This window comes from Doryrhamphus excisus, chromosome 1 (genome assembly GCF_030265055.1).
Source record: "Doryrhamphus excisus isolate RoL2022-K1 chromosome 1, RoL_Dexc_1.0, whole genome shotgun sequence".
NCBI classification, from domain to species: Eukaryota; Metazoa; Chordata; class Actinopteri; order Syngnathiformes; family Syngnathidae; genus Doryrhamphus; species Doryrhamphus excisus.
In genome coordinates, this window is record NC_080466.1 from 9,748,759 (window position 1) to 9,771,326 (window position 22,568).

Below are 22,568 nucleotides of genomic sequence, written 5' to 3' on the forward strand. Positions count from 1 at the left end.
TGTTTTTCAAGCAAATTTAGTGTGGAAAGCCAAAGAAATTAGAGCATCCCGATTAGAATATTAGAGGCCTGGAAAGTTTCTTCATGTATTATTCCTTTTCTAGCCAAACACACACCAGAAATGTTATTTATGAGTTTACACACTTGTTTGCAGCATCTCCTTTGCCACATATACCACAGCCCAGGAAAACAGAAATTATACATGTCTTCCTGTAAATATATTTAAGATATGCATACTCCCACAATTGCTAAATATTTGGCATAAGCATGCCCAAAACACATTCATGAGATGTCCATATTAGAATGTTGATAAAGTATAAATTCTCAATGGTCTTTGCTAGAATTTTAATTATCTGTTATCTGGTGTTGTTTAGTATTCCATCATAGTCAGGACTGGGGTTGTTTTGGATCAATTTTTCTCGATGCACCGAATCTATTATAACTACCGACATTGTGCATTAATACGAAATACACACTCTGGGAGCAGATATTGCAGAAAAGCAAGCAATGTGTGATGTGTACTGCACAAATACAAAAATAAATACATAAAATGTAACCGTGACTTACTTTGTTTGCATATATCAACTTTCTGCTTTCACTCCTTTAATCAAAGAGAGGAATTATGGTTAATGGACTCAGGATCTGATAACATGATTATACTGATAATGTGATTATACAACAACTGCTACTAATCTAACCGTCTGCTTTTCACCCTCCAAGTCTCCCACTCTCCCCCCCTTGTTGGGATGATCAGCGATTTATGCCTTTAAAAGGAGGTATAAAACCAAAAGCAACGGGTGAAACCAAGTGTGAGATTAAACCGACCCTCCTTCACTGCCTCTCTTCCTGCCCTCCTCTTTATTATCTGAGAACTGTAATTAAAAAGTGCTCTTTAGTTCTCGAATTGTGCTAACAAGTCGGCTAACACACTTGTGCAGTTTAGGATTTTTTTGCTATAGTGTGGAAGGTTGCTTTCACACTTTTTTACACTTTTTCACACATTTGACTTTCATTTGAGGTTCGTTTTGTCACAGCTAGGAGACCCGAGTTCGATTCCACCCTCAAGCATCTCTGTGTGGAGTTTGCATGTTCTCCCCGTGCATGCGTGGGTTTTCTCCGGGTACTCCGGTTTCCTCCCACATTCCAAAAACATGCTAGGTTAATTGGCGACGCCAAATTGTCCATAGGTATGAATGTGAGTGTGAATGGTTGTTTGTCTATATGTGCTCTGTGATTCACTGCCGACCAGTTCAGGGTGTACCCCGCCCCCCGCCCAAAGACAATTGGGATAGGCTCCAGCACGCTCCCGACCCGGTAGAAAATGACTGACCGACTGATATTAATTTAGTCTGTCCAGGGCTATCCAATTGCTGGATTCATCAAAACAAGCTTCAAATTAATTAACCAAGAAAATAATTGTTAGTTGCACCCCTAATTGTACAGTTTTCTTTGTCTGAACCATATTGATATGTCAGCCTTATAATTAAGTGAATAAACAAGTCTGATTGCATGCAGGCTGTGTAAATTCACCCCCGATTTATAAATTCGGCTGAATTTGATGTGAAATATAAAAGCAGTGCTTTCATAATGCCATGAGCCTTGTGCAAATATGTAGTTTTAGCTATCTGAAAAAGCGAAGAAAGAAATAAGACTCCTATCTTACTGGCAGTTTAATGATAAGGATGTGTTGCACGCATGAGCATGTGTCAATGAAACTGTATTGATATAAGTACAATCTACGAACAACACTAAATGCTGACTATCAGTTCTGCTGGAGACAACTTAGTTTTTAGGAGGTAGAGCTGCGAAAACGACACACTGTCTAACTAACTTCACAATCCACACGAAATGAACAGACTTATACAAGCTATGTGGATCGTGACTTCAATCTTGGAAGCGGTATTTTTTCTTTCCTTCATGTTTTATGTTGCCGCACAGTGTAATTTAACGGTTGGCATGTTTGTGGCTATGGTTACCCGCTGGGAGATGTTGTAATGGTTGGTGTCTTGCCGGGTTGTAAGCCAAAAAAGCTCAGACTGCAGCTCTGATGAGTATGATCCAGAACCTGTTTGGTGCAGAAACTTTTGGGATATGATGATAAAATGACATATTTAACATCATTGTGTCATGCATTAATAATTTGACTGTTTAAGGGTCCCTGATGGTTGTGTTTTTGATCGTGACCGTTCCCTATTGAATAACTGGTTTTAAGCCAGTAAGAGAATTAGAGACTCATTGAGATTAGTTGGGCTTTAGGCTTTTTCCATGCTTACAAAAATCTGAGATCTAGTCAACAGAGCCGACTACCCATTTAAGTCCAGTCACAAACAGAGTCAACATGACAGAGATGTCTTTGTAGGAACGTCAGTCAGCATTAGTCCTGACTAAACATGCACTGTATGAATATGCTGATATGAATGGATCTAACTCAGTATGTTTACATGCGCTAAATTATTTTTTTTTTTGCAGTTTCTGCCATTTTCAGATGTGTATGTGTAGTCTCTGTTTACATGCACTACTTGTAATTCGATCATGGTTCATACAATGTGTGCCACTGAAACACTAGATGGTGTTTATCCTCCTTTCCTTTCACAGGTAAATATTGTAGGTAGGTTTGCCACAATACATTTTGCTAGATAATAATTGTGACACAAATTATTGACAAAGGATCTTATTGTCCACATTATTTTGAGACCATTTTTTTTCATTGATGTACTGATACTATATGGCATAATAATGCGTCAACACCATATAATAAAGGGGGGAAGCATTTCTTCACACCACTGTATTTACTTTATTTACTGTATTGACCAACCAAACGCCTCAGTAAGCGTTGACTGTCTTGACTGCATTGAAGGCTCCACTGCACGTCGAGTGGCAGTTTTTCCCCAGTGGTAAAAACTGGACAGGTTTGAGGTCCACATGCAAGTTGGTCATATTCCCCTTCTGACATCCTATTAGAAAAGTTAGCCAGTTTGTCAACAATAAATAAATGTGCTTTACAATTTTAGACAAGTGTGTTTCATTGATTATTTTCATTCATTCAGACTCTGATTAATTTAAATTTTATATCGTTATATCGTGATACAGCCCAATAATATTGTGATTATATGCTCAGGTCCATATCGCCCAATTCTTAATGTGTTTTTCTTTAACGAATTCTTGCCATTGTCGTGTCATAATTTCTTTACATGAGTAATACCATAACATATGCAAAAAAAAAAAGTAACACAATGCTTACGTAATATTGATCTTCCCATGGAAAATTCCTATCAAGGTTGCAGGCCATACCATATTTTTTTCACACTTACGGTATATGGATAACCTTGAGGATAACATTGTATGCTGTTGGAATACTAACAGATGGCTTCAGCATTTTAATAATTATGTTCATTGAGGGAAATATAGTAACATGCTGTGCGCAGTATAATTCAAAGGCAGTGAAACGTGATTTTCTAACCCAATATTTCCATCCTCACATTTGCCTGTGATTGGCTGATTAAAGCCGACTAATGAATAAGTACATGAACACTGGAGACCTGTTCTGGTCTGATTAATGTGTTTTTACTCAACGCCAATTCAACACTGATTACACAATTTAACAACTCTGGCTCACTGTAAGCCGGACACAAAAATACCAAAACACTCACTCTCTCAACACAACCCATGTGTCCTATATTTGCCCCACCAAATACCGTCAGGCCTGGCAGTTGTTATAACCAAATGCTTTTAACTGCATGGAGTCCCAGATTGGGTTACCAACCACATGAACCAAACACCCCTTTTCCTCTGACTCATTTGTTCTTTGGCGCACACACACACATGCACACTTGGAAAAGTCAAAGTACGCCTTCACTGGGTTTCAGATGGACAGCTGGTGCCAAAGGGTGCAGTTAATGGGATGGGTAACTATCCCCTTGTATGGAGCCACATAACATGTGAGAGTAAAGGGAAGGAAATGGGGACAGGGGAGACTGTGTGTGTTGGGGGGGGACGATGACAGACATAGAGTAGATGGAATAAAAAAAAAAAAAGGATTTGAGGCTGTGTAGGCTGTTACGCGACACCACGATGGGGGAGGTGAGGGTGAGAGCATGGAAAAAGAAGGAGCAAGAAATAAAATGAAAGGGGATTTGTAAAGCTCCTTGAAATTTGGACAACCACAAGTGCATGTTTGAGTTTGTGTGTTGAACAAAACGAGAAAGGCCCAGCTCGGCTCTTACACAAGCCTAATACATCAATGATATGAACTAATTAGATACGGAATAGCATTGGGCAGAGCAACCATGCGATGGAATAAGAGTGCAAGAATAATTAAAAGACAGGAGAAGGACAAAAATTGGGAGATGCCAAAGAAGAAGTATTAATTTAATCAAAAAGCAACAAAAAAAAGTATTTTGAAATATGTCGTTTTCAAATCCAACTCAAATACACTTCCACAAGGCAATTATCCACCAACATAATGGGCTAAAATGCTCAGATACAGAAAGTAAACACACACACACACATACCTTGATGTGTGTGACAGCCTAATAAGCCTCTGAAGAAGACAAAGTGAGTGCGGAAGCACTAATCAAGTCAATTTGGCAAAGAAGTATACGGAGCAGAAAATCACACACAAATACGAAAGCCATTAAAGGCGCGCTTGCCTGGCATGGGGGCATCTAAATGAAAGAACAGCAAATTATTGGAGCAAAGCACTCATAGTGCCTTTCAAAAGAAAACATGTTATACAACAGAACAATTACAGACCATAGTCACAATAGCAATCATATATAGTGTACATGAGCAAATGGGACCTTGTTTGGACCACGCCATTGATATTTAGCAACGGCTGGTACAAATTGGCCGTCAGAAATTGCAGACAAGTGGTTGCTGGGAATGCAGGAATAACACCAATAAAAAGGTACACCGCAAATGAAGAGGAAGTCGAAATACATTTCAAACACCGAAGAAAGACCTTTCTTGCCGTTAAATTAACGGTAAAGAACACAGCAGACATTGATTTGTTATGATAAATATGATCTGCAAACCTCTGTCAAGAATGTCTGTGTGGCTTAAACTCTGAATAAAAACTGACCACACCACAATGACCCCACAACTCATCAAGTGGGTACTGTTGTGAAATACTGACGCAAGAACAAGAAAATTATTAAAAAAAAAACGCCTCTCTTTTTAATGACACAAATCAAAGAGGACAGTTTAAAAGGGTGAAGACGGCAAATTGCTGAAGGTGAAAGTATGCATTGCATTTTTTTTTTTTAACAATCCTGTCAGTCGGTGTGAAAAGAAGTTAGCCACTGTATGGTAACATTGTCTTTTTAATTATTGAATGTTCACCTTTTCCCATGAATAGAAATGTTATCCATGAAGCACTGAGCAGCCAGCTTTTTGTCACAACACAAATTGTTCCGTGGTTCATCAGTTTTCTTCTCTGATACCATTCAATTAGAACACATTGCAATAGGTCTGACTCTATTACAGTTTTAGTGTATCTTTAAAAAATCTGAGGGCTCCCAACATTTTGCACTATGTGAGAAAACTTGGCCAGAATGTCAACAGGGAGGCTCTAGTGTACAATTTCAGAGGTAAATAGATTTAGGACACTTTCACTTACATTTTTCAAGTAATAACCAACAACCAGGGCTCGACAATAACGATGTACCGATGGCCCGGGGCAAGTTAAAACAAAATTCGGGCAAGTAAATCCAATCAGTGATATTCCCGTCGGGCAAGTGCACTTTGGCATGCCATACTGCGAAGAGTTTTTTTAAAAGCGGTTCTTGTTGGGCGTTGGTAAAACACGGACTGCGTAATTCCAGTGGTAATTTGCAAACCAATCCTTGCAAATGTTGAAATGGACCAATCGGAATTGTTTATTTAGACCGCGATCCGTAGGCCACAGTCTGCGTTTTACCCACACCTGTTCTTGTTCGTGATCAACCAATCAGCGAATGTTAACGTTAATGTTAACTACGAAAACATCTATCATGGCGTCCCTGCCAACATGGTCTAATTCTTCAACAACTTCTGAAGGAAAACACCAAAAAGTGATGAACCAGTGCCTCCTAAACAAGTATTTTATTAGCGGCAGCAAATCAAATGATGGCACAAGTGAGTGAATCACATTGCTGTGACAATTTGAAGTGGTCACAATGAAACACCACCGATTAGATCCAATACCAAGTGCTGATTTTGCACAAGCTACAAAATCTAGCGCTACCATTTCTCTGTGTATTTTTCTCACCTTTGCTTCACAAATTATTGTTTGACCATTGAGCATTTTTTTCTGGATTAAAAACACTTTACTAGTACACAAATGTGTCTATTCAATAATGTTTCATTGTGGTGCACAAGTTGTTTAACATAATTTTTGTTTTTAATGTCGAGCCCTGAACAACAATTGAATTCAGGTGTTCACATTATTTTTAGATCCTACATTCCAATACAAATTGTCTAAGCTAAAAGCTTGTTTATCCAGGGGGATGATATAACGCTAGGCTGAAAATGGCGTGGCAAGAATATTTTGCTGAGTCAAACAACCACAATGCCAACAGCAGTGGAGCCATTAGGCTGGACTATAACAAGATGACTGAGGGTACGAGGGTCTGTGTCGTCAGATTTTCGCTTGTGTGTGCAACCTCTAAAGCAGCATGCTGCAACTGAGAGGAGTTTACATGAACCAACAAATAGGATAATTAATGTCTCCTTTCTCTCAAAGCGAAATGCTTTCATTGTGTTTGTTTGCTCTTCGAGTCCCACACATAACAGGACACAGTGAATCTGGCAAGAGAAGACTTCCAATTGAATACGCCGACACATTTGTTTTACAACACGATGGTAAAATGCATCCTTTGATTTGATTAAAAAAAGACAGATAGAGAGACAGAGAGGCATTAGAGCTCTGGTTCCCAAACTTTTACTGTTACGTACCCCTTCAGACATTTCACCGGAAGCCATATACCCCCTACTCCTGCACACTTAACAAACCTAAGCCTAATTAACTTGAAATATTAAACATAAATCAATCAGTCAGTTAATTAAACAATGGTAAAGCCTCATTTTCTGGAGGTAACCCCACACTCACAGTGACAGGTTTTCACCATTGTGCCATGCGGGGATTGGATTACCAATATTAATTAAACACTCTTTATACACAACATAATCATCAAACTTAACTGTTCATATGGTGCACACAGAGCAATGAACAACTTCATGCGTCTCCTTTTTGGCTTCCTGCCCCATTGTCTTTGCGCCGTGAGGCAATCAGGCGCACTCATAATTGTTTTTAACTTTCATTCATGGACCCTCATTACAATTGGTGTTCCCCTGGTATGCGTATCCCACTCTGGGAATCTAATTATTAGAGGAATGGTAATGGAAAGAGATAAAGCAAGTGTATTAACTATCAAACTATTATCTCTTTCTTTGGAATTGTTTTTATCTGTCAGTACTATGAATCTCAGACTGTCTCCAATATCCGTTCTATTCAGTGATGCCCTCTCGCATTTATCTGTCTTCTCCAGTGACCCAAAAATCAAACACCATATTCACTCTTTGCTCCTATGTTCTTACCCGTTTGATTACTTGTCTTCATTCCAACATATTTTCTCATCTAATCTGTCCCCATTAATTTCCTCATTCTTCGATCAACATCTGAGCCTCTCTGATCATCCTTCACTGAAATGTCTGTCGAAATAGCTCTTTTAATACACTGGGGGAAATTTAATTCATCATTTTTTTGGATAGTGTAAATGACAAATAGAGCTTCTAAAAAGGCACATTTAAAACATTTGTAAAATGGATGAAATGCATATTTTTTGGAACGATACAGTGGAACCTGGTTTAGTGCATTTTTGGGTTTATGTCAAATTTGCATGCATTTCCTTACGCTTAAGGTACGATGTGGTTCAAGTATTGTTGCATTGTTAATACACTGTGTTACACTGCGATCCAACTGTGTTCGTAACATATGATTTTTAACAAAAACATCCTTGTATGAAAACTCAAACTCGAAGTCATTTTCCCTCAGCTCCATCCGCCATCTACGGTGATCTATGACATCATCAGCGGTTGACGCTGTAGTTCTAAAATACATTTTAAACCTTGTAGTCCTACCTACATTCAGTGTTCCCCGCATCACTCATTTGCACTTTTGACCAGAGCTATAGTTTCCGAGCAGAGACAGAGCGGTTTGCCATGGAATTCTGGAAGAATGGATGTATTCACTTAAAGTAAACTATTTCATTGGCTCATTTTGAGTTGACATCACCACGTTTGCTGTCATGCAACCGTAATAACTTAAGTAAATACAACAGTAAACTGCCACTGCGATTAATCTGCGAGCATGATTATATGTTATTACATTGCACTACATGGAGTCGGCCATGGATGCAGAGTTCATGCAGAGAAAGTAGCCATAATTCTAATCAAATAAATAATCTAAGCCATAATTACATTATGCACACACACGGAACACACTTCTGTGATTGTACTTTAAAATACGAGTGCCGTTTTCTCCATGTCTGCATAAACAAGAGTGTTGTAAAAAAATATCGTACATATGTAGTTGGAATTGCATGGGTGACTACATCTTCACGAGCACAGGTATTAGTTTGTTGACGAGGTGTATTTCATTCATTCATTCATTCATTTTCTGCCGCTTTTCCTCACGAGGGTCGCAGGGGTTGCTGGAGCCTATCCCAGCTGTCTTCGGGCGAGAGGCGGGGTACACCCTGGACTGGTCGCCAGCCAATCACAGGGCACATATAGACAAACAACCATTCACACTCACATTCATACCCATGGACAATTTGGAGTCGCCAATTAACCTAGCATGTTTTTGGAATGTGGGAGGAAACCGGAGTACCCGGAGAAAACCCAGGCATGCACGGGGAGAACATGCAAACTCCACACAGAGAGGGCCGAGGGTGAAGGGTGGAATTGAACCCTGGTCTGGTGTATTTCATGACATGACTAAAAGGTTTGTAGATTGTAAGTGCAAGTGTAAGTGTAAGACTACACTGACTTTAAATTTTATTGTTTTTTTGTTGATTGTTTTATGTCATCATATCGTAATACATCATACAAAAATATTGTGATATATGCTAAGGTCCATATCGCCAAACCCTTGTTAGCACTTTGGCTGCTTCTACATAATTGTCACCACCAAGCATTAAGTTTTTGAGGACATGAAGTGTGAGTAGAGGCTCTTCATTGTCACGGTCTGTGTTCGCATGCAAAAGACAAGAGCTTTATAGTATATGCACTACAAACACAAGGACACTTTATTTTCATTTAGCCATTGACCTGTGCATGCACACACACGTATGTCTGCTGCACACGCCAGGTCTGGAGCTACCTGCCATGGCAAAGCCCTGCTTCAGTGTAGATCAAAGGACTATGTGGCCAAAAAAAAAAATCACTGGCCAGACACACATATACAGCATTTCCATCTTATTCCTGGATGAGATCAAAAAGGATCTCTTTTTTTCTTGCTTGAAGCTTCTACAACCAACACAAACACTTGCACACACACACACTTAAACATGTGTAGCCAGGCTGCCTCTCAAACACCTGTGGCAGATCAAACACATCTCGCTGAAAAGAACACACACCTGCAGAGCAGTGCAGTTTGTGCACTGAACAAGCAAATCACGCCGTGCTAATACGCAGAGGACACAATCTTGCGGTTGGAACGCTATGTTGTCATAGGGACCCTTCTCTAATATCCAGGGAGTGGTGGGTCACGATGCAAGGACTGCATTCAAATAGCACCGCCACAACAGGGAGCATCAGAAAACAATGCAGAGGCCGAGCAACGTGAATATGCTATGAGCAACGACGTTTTTATATGGCTTTTCAACATTCAAGGTACTGAAAGCGCTTTGACACTATTTCCACCGGTCCAATGATACATGGTCACATGATTACTGAGGAAAAAAAACATTACTTTCTATTCCACTTTGACACAACACTTGGTTCTGGCAAACTGATGACCACCATTTTCATGTTTGGTTTACCAGTTTTACACTGATGGATGAGGGAGAGTCCATGTGTGTTCATGCATGGCTAAAACTGCATGCAAGTCTATCTAATTCAAGACTTTCCCAGTTACAAGCTGGCCATGAAACAATCCTGTCAATGACATCACATCACTTAAGTTCGTCCAGTGGTCCAATCAGCTTCCAATTCTGGCTCTCCTCAGCCAATGATGTGTGTCACATCAGACCTAATCATATTCATACATCCATTTCAACTGGGTCAGCATGACAATGGGATTTGTTTGCTTGGCCCAGTTAAGGATGACGAAAACCCTTTTTTGTATGAGCCCCAGAAAACCTGGAGAGAAATTAAACATTTTAAAAAAGTATTAAAATATTTGTTTTTTTTTCCATATACTGTAGTGGCCCCTGCTCTCATTACTGCCCAAATTAATTTCTGAGAGAGTGTCTGCTTTTCTCTTTTTTCTTCTCTAAACAGGTGTTGCTTGTTGGTGGCTGCAATTATCCTTACTACAAATGATACCACCATGTGTCTTTGCCCTACACTGCTTGCTGAGCGGACATGACACCTGGAAAGCAGTTTACAACGGACTCACACTGTTCACTTTTCATCAGTGGGGAAGGTTGCAATTGAGCAGTATGTGTGAGAACCTTTCTGAATGCTCTGAACTCCTGATTCCATGCGTCCTATTGAGCAGATTGTTGCCTCCAGGAGGAGTTGTGCCACAACACAAGCCTGCTTGGTTGTAGCTGTAGCTGTAACTGCGGCCTTTTCACGGACAATCTAGTTGCGATTGAGTCGATAGTGCCTTTGATACTGTCAGCCGGGTCCTGCACTCCATTTTGCCTCACTTTCTGCAAGATGCAATTAAACAACCAATCATTTCCACACAATTGAAATAATTCTCAACAATCAGTTCATCAAGTAATCAGTTTCAATGGCCGTCCCTAATTGTTGCAAGAATATTAGTTTTTGTATCACTAATTAAACAAATGAAGTCCTCATGAAGTCTGGGGGACATATTGGGGAACTATTTAACTAGCATCACTTTATTCCATCTAAGACTTAATTTAGTTATTAAATGACTTTTTAGTTTAGTATCAATTTCATCCCCGTTATGACATCCAATCCTTTTAGTTGTCCGCCTAGTGTGATAGCATTCAAAACAGTGAGCATATGGCTGAATGATATTCACCCATGAATGGCATAAATGGGATGCATAAGTCGCGCTTGGCCGTTACCTTGACCAAGGTCAGGAGCGTTAGCAACGATCACTCATATTTTTTCATTATACTTGGTCTACTTATAAACCATTATCATTATTACACAGCAACTAGGACAGCTGTTATAAACTAAATGATCCGTATCACTGTTATGTTAACCTCAGCTGACTTTAGGCATTTGACTAATTTTATATGGAACTTTGGTACGACTCATAAAAATGCTACCAAATTAAAACAAGGTTGTTGTCAGTTGGAGTGGTTGGAAAAATCCAAGCCTCTCTCCTTACTGCAGCCTTTTTTCAAACTCATCCTGCTTGTGACATAGAAAATGATGTAGATTCCCAATTAAACTTAATGTGAGCCAACTTTCCCTCTGAATATAAAGTCACTGAATGAGGCTCTCTGTCAAGTATCCTATGCCGGAAAAGTAAATCAGTCCAACAGCTGTGGGGCTGAACCCACTCAATGACACGGGGGCAGTCGGAAAGCGGTGAGATAAGTTATGAATACAGGAGGGAGAGCAAAGAGGTTGGTGGGGGGTGGGGGTTGGAGTAGGGGACGGGAGGGGAGGAGAGACAGTAAAATGCTGCCGTCACTTAAACTCTAAAATGAAAGATCGATGAGCTTATTTAAATGTGCTCCCTGAGACGAGGGTTGGCTCGTATAAAACCATGCATTTATGAGTGTGTGGGCATCGATTGACTGTGAGAAAACGAGAGCAGGAGAGAGAGCGATGGCAAGATCAGTATGATCAACCTTTACTCATGAATTTCATCCAGCTCCACGTAAAATAAAACATCCTAATAAACGCTGGGGTGGAGAGGCCAAAACGTCGAAAAATTTACAGCTTTCGATTGGACTACCAGTGCAGTCTGTCAAATCAATAACACCACCAAGCCACTAGGGGACCCGTCCTCAATCCTGATGGATGAATTTTAATTCAACACCTTAAAAGGGGAACTATTTTGCTTTTTCCACTTTCCTGACATATAACTGTAGATAGAATGTTGTATTCTCATGTTAAAGTTTCAGAAAATGAGGTTTGTGCATTGCAAGTGAGTCCTGAGAGAAGTTTGGAATGGCTCGAAACGCTCAGTTTGAGAAGGCGTGGTAAAACTGCCCCTGTGTGATGTCACAGAGGGCGGACTTCCTTATATGGGCGTGTCTGTAAGCCAGATAAGCTCTCTGCCCTCCCCCAAGCTCTGCTCCTCGGTTTACTTGCTAGCAATGATCCGTACAGGAAAATCCCATATGTTTACAATTCCTCAAGTCGACACCATGATGCATAACTGGTTTAAGACAACAAAGGCAGTAATATGCAGCATGCTCTTTAAACAGAACGGTGATAGCGGTGTCGGCGACATGCAGATTCATCAGTTGCTCTGATTCAAGGTGATCGACACAAAGACTGTTTATTCCACACGGTTTCTTAGCGCTGTCAAGAGATTTTGTTTTTCAATGTAGATTAATTATGATCTGTAATTAATTGATTGAATTAATTTATTTTTAATCACAACAACAATTTGCCTTTTATAGTTTCATTTCAATTCACATTCAATAAATTAGAGGCAGACAAAAAGATTGATATGTAACAAAAAAGTGGCTTTCTAAAGTAATTTACTGTTTTTAACAAACATGAACAGATGCGGTTGTAGCCATTTACATGGTTCTGTATTTGAGACTCATCCCAAGCAATGCCCACAACCTTTAGTTTTGAACTCCTGTGTTATTTTGTCAATCTCCAAATAATTACCGAATAGAAACAAACTAATTTGGTTATGCAAATATTGACTCCAGTTGCACAAAATCCTTGAAATTGGCACTAACAGACAAATTGAGGCATATTTGGGGTGGCAGTGGCTCATTAGGTAGACCAGGTCATCCAGAAACCGGTGGGTGGTTCAATCCTCACTCCCTCCACTGTTGTTGTGTCCTCGGGCAAAACACACCCCACCTTGCCTCCAGTGCTGGCGTATGAATGTTTGGTGGTGGTTGGAGAGGCCGTAGGCAGCCAAGTTTTCCATCAGTCTACCCCAGGGCAGCTGTGGCTAAAGATGTAGATTACCACCACCAGTACGTGACAGACACATGAACGAATAATGGGTTCACTGCACTTTGTGAAGTGCTTTGGGTAATTTTGGAAAAAAAGTGAGATATAAAATCGAATCCATTATGAATACTTCTCAATCCCACTCAACACCCGGGATAGAGTGATGAAGATTGGAGATGACTAGAGAGGTGTTGACACTACGTCAATTCAACTGCAGGCACACAGAGCCTTTTTTTTTAACCTAATAGGCACCAAAGACCACCAGTGCCAGACCCCCACAGACTTTCGTCACTCTCGTCCCACACCTCCGTCCTCCTCATACCTCTTACCTTGTGTTATAACTTTCACAGTGACACTTTCCTCCACACATTCTAAAAACGTTCACAAATAGCTCACCCCCACCTTCCACCTCACACACCCACATTCCACCAACCCCTCCTCCTTTGACCCCATGTCTCATCCGGAGATTTTGCCCACCACACACACCATCTGTGACCCAGAGAACACTTGTGTGTTGACACCCAGTCTGACCTTTTTCTTAGCTTTTGTTTGTCCCGGTCCCTATGAATTACACACAGAAAAGAGGACAGCATAGAAAATATGAAATATATGAGATGAAAGTCAAAACACATGTGAGCATGGTAGCGCAATTACCAGAAATCAATATTTCATCATAGCTTTCTTACTCACATACTACTGAGTCAGGGATGGACTAACATGGCAAAGCTCAATGAATACACCAGCTCCTCTTTGTGTGTGTGTTTTAGTGTCAAATCGTGGCCTGACAGTTAAGGAGGTCATTGACTATATAGACAGGAAGGGTGGGAGTGGTTGGGTACTGGAGGATTCTCCCCAAGCAGACACAAAAACCTTAATCCTACACATATTCAGCGTCACAACATAGTTCAGTCTTGAGGATGTTGTTGTTGCTTTTCTAGCATATAAACACAATATATTTAATGTTCAAATAAACTATAATGCCTTTTTTCATAAGCATGGAAGTTTATTAATATACAATTTAATTTACCATTTGGAGTATCACAATCATAGTCTGTGGTTTTATTTTACCTTGGCCGTGCAACATGTGGCAGCTGCTGGCGAGAAGGAGCAGCCGCAGAAGAGGCAACCACCGGCTCATCAGCATCATCTTCTCGCTCCTTCGGTAGAATCCTTCCACGAAGCGACAAAATCCCAACATGCCGGAAGCTCCAGCGAGAGTGTCTTCTTGTAAAGTGAGCCCAAACTCCCCAGCTCCTGAAGTTGTGGTACGACGTCACCGCTCACCGCCTTGGCTTTAAAAAGCCTCCTCTTTGGTGAAAAGTCAGCTTGTAAAATTATCAAATGAAAGCCCGAGCAATGGTGCATTCACGGCTGAAGCAGCCGGTAAAGTGGACGTGCTGCGGGGGACTCCATGGCCCGGCGGTCGGTGCACTTCTCTTGAATTTGAGTTGATCGACGCGCTGAATTAATACATCTGAGTGTGTGCTTTAACACTTTATCGTCTTATTCTACTATCGACCTAAAATCCACTTTGTTCAGCTGATCCAACTGATCACTTCGCTTTGAAAAACGGCAGCAATAAAAGACGTTAAATGTGCATGGAATAATGGCAGAGTACTTGCGCTTGCTCCAGAGAATCAATTCCGCAATTCATTCAATGAATAGCTCCAAGTACTCGCAAGAGTGGTGATGGAGATCTTATCGCTTAACCAGGTGGTTAGTTCTCCTAACTAGCACTTCAGTCTAGTTAGCTTCTTCAGCTAGTCGCTAGTGGTGACGAGACGGTGCTCTCTTCCCCCGAAAGTGGTTCGCCTTCCCCGGGAACGTGCAGGGGCACCACCGGTGGCACAACAGGTTAGCAAAAAAAATAATAATTCAAGACTTTAATTTTAGCTCTTACTCTCATTGATGTTGTGTTTTGGCTTTTATGGCAAAGAGACAATGAAGAGTTTGTTGAAAAGCATAAAAAAGTTGGTTTTCAAACGAAGGGAGCGTTGAGTCTCGGTGCTCTTACACTGCGTCACGCTGCTGTGTTACCCCGGAGTCATCCACGGTTTTCCACAGTGGTCCGTCGAAATGCGTTGCGAAACGTGTAAAAAAAAAAAAGTCCGGTGGCGCTTGGAAGGGGCGTCTGGTCCTCACAGTTGGTGGATCTTTTCCTCGCTCGACACCCTGCTGAAGCTCAGGGAGCCGACTGACTGAAGCAGCAGTCTCTTGCGAACACCTGCCAAGCACTTTGGCGCACACTGGGGGGCGGGAGATAGGTCCTTATTTTTTTTAGCTTTTAAGCCATGCTAGGAATGAGCAAACATTGAAGATTTACTATTTTACAGTACTTTCCCCATGTAGGTCCTATGTTCCCCTTTAGCCAGCCTCACTGGCTGGTGGTTATCTTTCACTCGATCTATCCCAAACTCAAAACTTCAGTTCAGTAGCATCCCTCGTAGCTGATTGGTCCAATTCAGAGCTTGTCGTGTCCCTATTGGATACTGTGAACTGGGGGTGGGAGGCGAAAAACTAGAAAAAATAAAAAATACCGGCCACAACATTAGGTACACTTTCACAGAGCACAACGTAAAAGTGAACCAATACAAGCGTTGTATAAGATAGTTCCTCCACTTAACAATATTATTATTGTAGTTTGCATTTGTGCAGAGTAGTGATGTTTCACTATGTAGCTAAGATTTTACACCAATTAAAAACAACTTTCAGTATGCTGCTGAATGAAATGACACTTGATTTTCTTCCCAGGACTTTTGTGTGATCAAAATAATGTAAATGGTTAAATGGCTAAATTATTATATATTTTGTAGTACGTTTGCACTTGGTCTGTGGGTCATCACAGCTTTTGTTGTGATTCAATATTAAGGCAATGGGAGCCAAAGGCTTGAAATTAGATCAGATGTATTTAATACGTGAGGTAAAGTAGTGAATGAGGTATCAAAAGTTCAGGTCATGTAGATCAGATAGAATATAAAAAAAAATATTTGTATAATGACAGAAAATAATTTTTCCAAATAATTATTCAATTTAAATGTATTTTCCTGATAGCAGGTTAACATACTTTTGAAAAGTCTTATTATTTTGGAATTTTACAATTCAAATTACATTGACTCTAACAAAGGGCCATTAGTGTATTTTTTATGTTCTCTTGTATCAAATATTGAATTGCATAATATATGCAGACTGTTGCATTGCCAACCCACGACCAATACATTTTGCACTGGTAGTATTGAACAATAAAAAGCCCTTTGCAAACTTTCACAATTGGAGTTATGTAAAACTCTTGTGGGGTCAGTACATGTTTTAGAGATGTGGAAACAACTTGGATTTTTCCTATGGTGGAAGGTGATTTTTTTTTTTTTCACGGGGTCCAGTGTTCCCCTGGTGCCCCATCTGCCAGGACTTCCCAGTTACACTCTCCCCATACATGATTAAATGTGCATTTCGGAGTGTGATGTAATTAGATTAGTGATTCCACATTATGCTCATCATTACAACTGGCACCCAAGCTGGTAAAGGCCTGCCTACAATGGGAAGAATAGCCTGGGGATATTGCTTATTATATTTTACAAATATTCAAATAATTCCCCCAAAAGACACCCGGTGAAGCACCACTCGCGATCCAGCTTCACACTCAAAATAAGAGCCTGGAGCTATATCTTACGATTAGTGAGAAGCTAGTTTCCAACACTGCAAGGATCATTAAATCGCACATTAATATTAAAGCTTACAACACAGTGACCTTATCTTTTATTTCACCTATAAATCCAGATAGACTTCCTATCTGCTGATTGGTCAAATAATCTCCCTACTTGTCGAGCTGTCCACAACATTCTACCCTCAAGTACCTTCAACTCCTCTTTCTGTGGCCATGTAAGCTCATTTAAGTGTAGATTTTCAAATTGCTGTTTCTTGCAGTAAAGTTTAGTTGCAATGCTACTTTATTCTTCAATACCAAACCATGGTATTTCCCATCCTATTTAAAAGATCAAAAAAATATCATGGAACCTAAAGGTTGTACACAATATATAATAATAATGTATTTTTGGTCGTCCATCAAAGGAAACAATGGGAATGCATGAATAAATCTGCTACAGAGTCAAACTGCTGCTATGATTAAACAGTAATTCGGTGTTAGGTGTTAGAAGTATAAAATAAAAAAAAGAAAAATTACATGGTTACATCTGCACAATTCAACATGTCCGAAAGGGAGTAGGAAGAAGCAGACCTCATTTCATTCGACCCATTCCGAGTACATATTTGTTTTTTCTAATTGCTTTTTTCATTTCATCTCCTGCCGTCTTTTCCTCCTCCGCCTTTGTTGTGAGTACTCGTATTTTAGTACCTTTTTTGTGTGTACAATATCTGGCCTTTCACCTCACCTATATTTGCAATTCGTTTAATTTTTTGTCACCTATTTTCCAAGCTGTGTGCTTTGTCATCCATTGCTCTTTTATGTCCTGCTGTTGGAGAAATAAAAGACTCTTATTTGCCCTCATCTGTTTCGCCTTTTTGGGTTCCCACAACTCTGATAATAACAGTAAATAAAAATAATAATAGCAATGGATTACATTTTATATAGCGCTTTTCAAAGCACACAAAGCCCTTCACAATGAAGTGAACCCAGCATTCATTCACTCGTCAGGCACACATTAGAGGTGGTAATCTACATCTGTGGCCACAGCTGCCCTGGGGTAGTCTGACAAAAACACACCTACAGCTTCTCCCACCACCACCACCAAACATTCATTTTGTGTTGTGTCTTGCCCAGGGACACTACAACAGTGACTGGGTGGAGGGAACGAGGTTCAAACCGACAACCTTTTGGTTTCTGGATGACCTGCTCTGGGTCCAGAGCCACTGATCCCCCTAATATGTATCGATTTCTGAGTTTGTGGCAATTCCAGGATTTTGTGCAACCGGAGTCAACATTTCTTTTTCTTTCTCTTTGGGCTTTTCCCTTCAGGGGTCGCCACAGCAAACCAATCTTCTCCATCCAATCCTGTCTTCTCCTCTTTGGTCTTCTTCTCTAAACGCTGCATCCTTCTACCAACATATTCACTATCTCTCCTCTGGACATGTCCCAACCATCTCAGCCTGGCCTCTCTGACTTTATCTCCAAGGCCTCTAAGATGTAATGTCCCTCTGATGTACTCCTTCCTGATCCTATCCATCCTGGTCACTCCCAGTGAGAACCTCAGCATCCTCATCTCTGCGACCTGCAGTTCTGCTTCCTGTCTTTTCCTCAGTGGCACTGTCTCTAGACCAAACAACATGGCTGGTATACAGTTTTGTATACCTTTCCTTTCATTTTTGCTGAAACTCTTCTATCACGCATCAACAACCAGAGTCAACATTTGCTTCACCAAATTATTTTGTGAGGGAGGAGAGAGCAAGAATTTGTGCTATGGTATATTTGTTGCGAACTTGCTGCGACGTCTGTTCTGTGGAGCGTGGAATGGATTTCGGAGTCAGAAATCGTGGGACAATGACGTGAGCCGCATCACTGACAGATTTTAAAAATCATTTGGCCTACTGGCAACAGTTTGGATGCCCCTGCTATAAACAAATGGGAAAAACACAATACTTTTGTATTCGTTTTTTTGGCCATAAAAAAGGCCAAAATGTTCCAAAATGCAGGAACATGTTGTATCCTTTTAAGCAAACCACTTTTCTTTTGGTTCTGGATAGCTGTCATTGACAAGCTTTTTAACTGCACATAAGTTCAAATTGACCTTGACCACATAGTTGTGATACAAGGTATTGTACCTCAAGGTTGAATTGTTATAGTTCTACATAGTGCATGAACGTTAGGAAAATAGGGTGTATCAAGAAAGTAGAAAAATAGTTAGGTTTGAACAAGGTCACATGGGGAAACTATTCTTTTCAGTTTTCTACTCTACTAACTCTCATGTTCGTGATCTTTTTAAAAATGATTTGCTTAAATTGGCACTTGGGGAAAAAACACAATGAAATTAATAATATTACTACAAGCAAGATCAATGACTCTTCTCATTGTGGTTGGTTGGGTATCTTATATATACTATATATGACGTGAATAATTGAAAATGTATTTTATTTGTCAGTATCATCAGTTGTAATAGGATTTTAACAAATAAAATGATATATAACATGTTTCATTTAATAAAATCTCAAAACAATTTGAATAATCGACACAAAGTAGGCTCTCATGTCATGAGATGTCGTAAGATTAAAACATGACAATATTTCCTGCTGTCAGTCACCCCCAGTCCTCCACACATACAAACATATAGTTCTGTACTGTACAAGGTACAATGTATATTCTATGACCCAGTGATATGCACAACCGATGACACCAATCTGTTATCCCAAATCTGTAAACATTTGGTCCATCACTCATCTCTTTAGCACTTGTTAGACTTGGTTAATGACTCTCATCCCAGTAAACAACACATGCATGCACGCAGCACATATACACAATATACACCCACACACACCCACTCGGAGGCACATCCCCATATATGCCCAGGCGAAGCTAATGAGTGGTTTCCTGCAGCTCGAGCTGTCATTGCAGCGGTGGGAGATAATGTCAATATTAACTGACCTGTCATAGCAGATGGGTACTAGGAGGATAACACCACGGGGAAGTGGTAAGAGCCAGAGGTATGCAGATTTTAATGCTGAGCTGTAGGACACTGCCCGACGGCATCAGTTATTATTGCTGCTTCTAGAACTCCTGTGCCCCATCAGCTTGATATAGGCTTTCTAACAGCAATTTTAACTGTAATTTTACTTGACACCCAGAAGAATGTATTAGTAGATATGGTCAAGTCTGAAACATGATATTTCAGTGGTTTCTTACACCTTGAAAACTTTTATTTCATTATTTCTCAATATCAGTACTACAGACCCTGCACGGCAGGCAGATGAGTCAAGTGGCAATTCCTTCCATGACTCGTCATTGTCAATCGGTGATCAAACATTCAGCGATTTGTGAAACTCCCATAGACAAAGCATTATTTAAATTATATGAATGCTGTAGAAAGCTAACGTCAAAGCTCAGATCTGAACTTAATGTATTTATATCATGCTTTGAATTTAAAAAACTGTTTTGTCGCATTAGTAATCGCAGCCATAGAAAACATTAATGAAGGCATAGTCTTCATCATGCTGCTGCTGGTCACATTTCTCAACCAACCTTCAAAATTCAGAGAACTATAGTGGAACCTCGGTTAGCATCATTTGTAATTCAAACAAAAATTAAAAGCTGAAATATAATTTTATATCAAAGCTGTCTAACAGGTGCAGCAACATGGAGCAACAGATTTGCATGGATCCTCTTTCTTTTTATGACACGTGCAACCAAATCCTTCTAATGGCAGATTCTATAGGGTTCGAGCGTAACTGCCCCATTGGCCTGTACCAATGCTGGTCTTTGAATGACAAAGACATTTCCAGACAATGCCAAATCTAGGACAGAGAGCTGTCAATAACAGGAAGTCCTACAATACTCTACAAAACTCTACTACTGTAGAGCAAAGCGCGCCGATTATTTAGCTTGTGGTGTGTAAGTACAGGTCATCGCTTCTCGTCATCACTCACAACTGATAATGGTGTAGGAGTCTTCTTTTCTAAGGCGGTGCTTGCAATTGTGTCATTTATTGTTTAGATTCATGGTAGCCTGGGGTGATGCTTTACTCTTATGTTTCAAGCACAGGAAAACTTGATCCCCACCAAAAACCTGTAACTCCACCAAATATCCAAGCCGTCCCTTCAGGCACGGTATGAGGGTGAACTCAGGGTAGAAGGAAGCCTTTCATGTGTGGGGAAAAAAAATAAAGCGGGAATTGTAACGGGGTTAGGTCACACCTGTATTGGACTCAAAGAGACAGGGAGGGATAAGTGTAATACCAGCGAAGGGAAAGGGAGAATGGCAATAGAAAGGAATCTTTTAGTGAAGAAGGTGTGAAAATCATGGTCTAAGCTTTGGGTCTTTTTATGGAAGGACAGTGGATGTGTGGAAAGTGAGGCTACTGAAGTGTGGGGGGGGAGTGGAATAAGAAAATATTTCATGGGCATTGTGCGAACCGAGAGAGAAATAGAAAATAAAAGGCTCACTGCACACTAGGGCATGACTCTGCGAGACGATGATTGTCCTTGTTTGTTTTGCTTGCTTTTTGTATTTGTGTGCTTCATCTCCTAACTCCTACTGGGGAGAGGGCATGCCTCAAGCTAAAAAGCAGACAGCTAATCTGGACCTCCGCCTTGTCTCATGCTGACCAGCTCCTCAGGAGTCTGCTATGACGAGGGGGCCTAGCGGCTGTGTCCCTGGGACCTGCAGTGCAGACGTCTGGGATTGCTTTCTGAAGCTCTTCCCAGTGCACCTGTGATCACATACAATTATCCAGCACCACACTGTGCGGGAGGAGGAGTTGAAAACACAGTACACTCGCTGTTGCCATTTTGAAACCATTTTAAACTGTGCAGGCAATGTTCTATGTAAGACATTCCAAGTTGATACAAATGTGAACAAGTACTGTTTCAAATGAAGGGTAAAAACAATAAAACATACCTTCAACCTTAATTTTATGACAAACAACAGGAAGTAGAAAGGCAGGATTACCATTTAGAAGACTTGAGTAAAGGCTTCATTCACTTAACATTGTTAACAGAAGAGTAAAAAGCATTAAATGGTGTACTCACCCTTAACCTTTTGTTGGGCATGTCGACCATGTGCTAGGGTGGTGGACCCTCTTTTCAAAAAGGGTAACAAGAGGGTGTGTTCCAACAATAGGGAGATCACACTCCTTACCCTCCCAACTCTATAAACAAAAACATTCCGTTACTGTTACTGTTTATTATTCATTCATTCATTCATTCATTTTCTACCGCTTTTTCCTCACAAGGGTTGCGGGGGTGCTGGAGCCTATCCCAGCTGTCTTTGGGAGAGGCGGGGTACACCCTGGACTGGTAGCCAGCCAATCACAGGGCACATATAGACAAACAACCATTCATTAAATTATTATTATTTTTTATTTTTTATTTTTTGTTTTTTGTTTATTATTTTTTATTATTTTGTTTATTATTTATTATTTATTATTATTACACGGGAGCCAGGCAACGACCTTTCATTGGCAATTTCACTGCTGTGTTATTGTGCAATGACAATAAAGAAAGTCTATGTCTATGTCTATGTCTATGTCTATGTCTATGTCTATGTCTATGTCTATGTCTATGTTCCGTAATGAACAGCGGTTATCATCACACTTTGCCGTTACTGGAACCGGTTTGTGATGGAATCAGGAA

The 22,568-nt window shown here is 40.3% G+C and overlaps 1 protein-coding gene across 3 annotated transcripts in view; it reads right to left on the bottom strand.

Annotated features, from left to right (window-relative positions):
- Positions 1–22,084, bottom strand: part of sdk1b (sidekick cell adhesion molecule 1b) — a 260,867-nt gene extending 238,783 nt beyond the window's left edge. For 2 of the 3 annotated variants that reach the window (XM_058079957.1, XM_058079948.1), the window contains exons 1-2: positions 21,966–22,084; positions 14,346–15,794 (exon numbers count right to left, since the gene is read on the bottom strand). In XM_058079957.1, the coding sequence (XP_057935940.1) occupies positions 14,346–14,475 (130 nt within the window). In that variant the 5' untranslated portion in view covers positions 14,476–15,794; positions 21,966–22,084. Of the gene's footprint in view, positions 1–13,808; positions 13,839–14,345; positions 15,795–21,965 lie in introns of those variants that run through there. The other variant, XM_058079965.1, reaches the window with a different exon arrangement.
- Between the last annotated feature and the right edge of the window lie 484 nt (positions 22,085–22,568).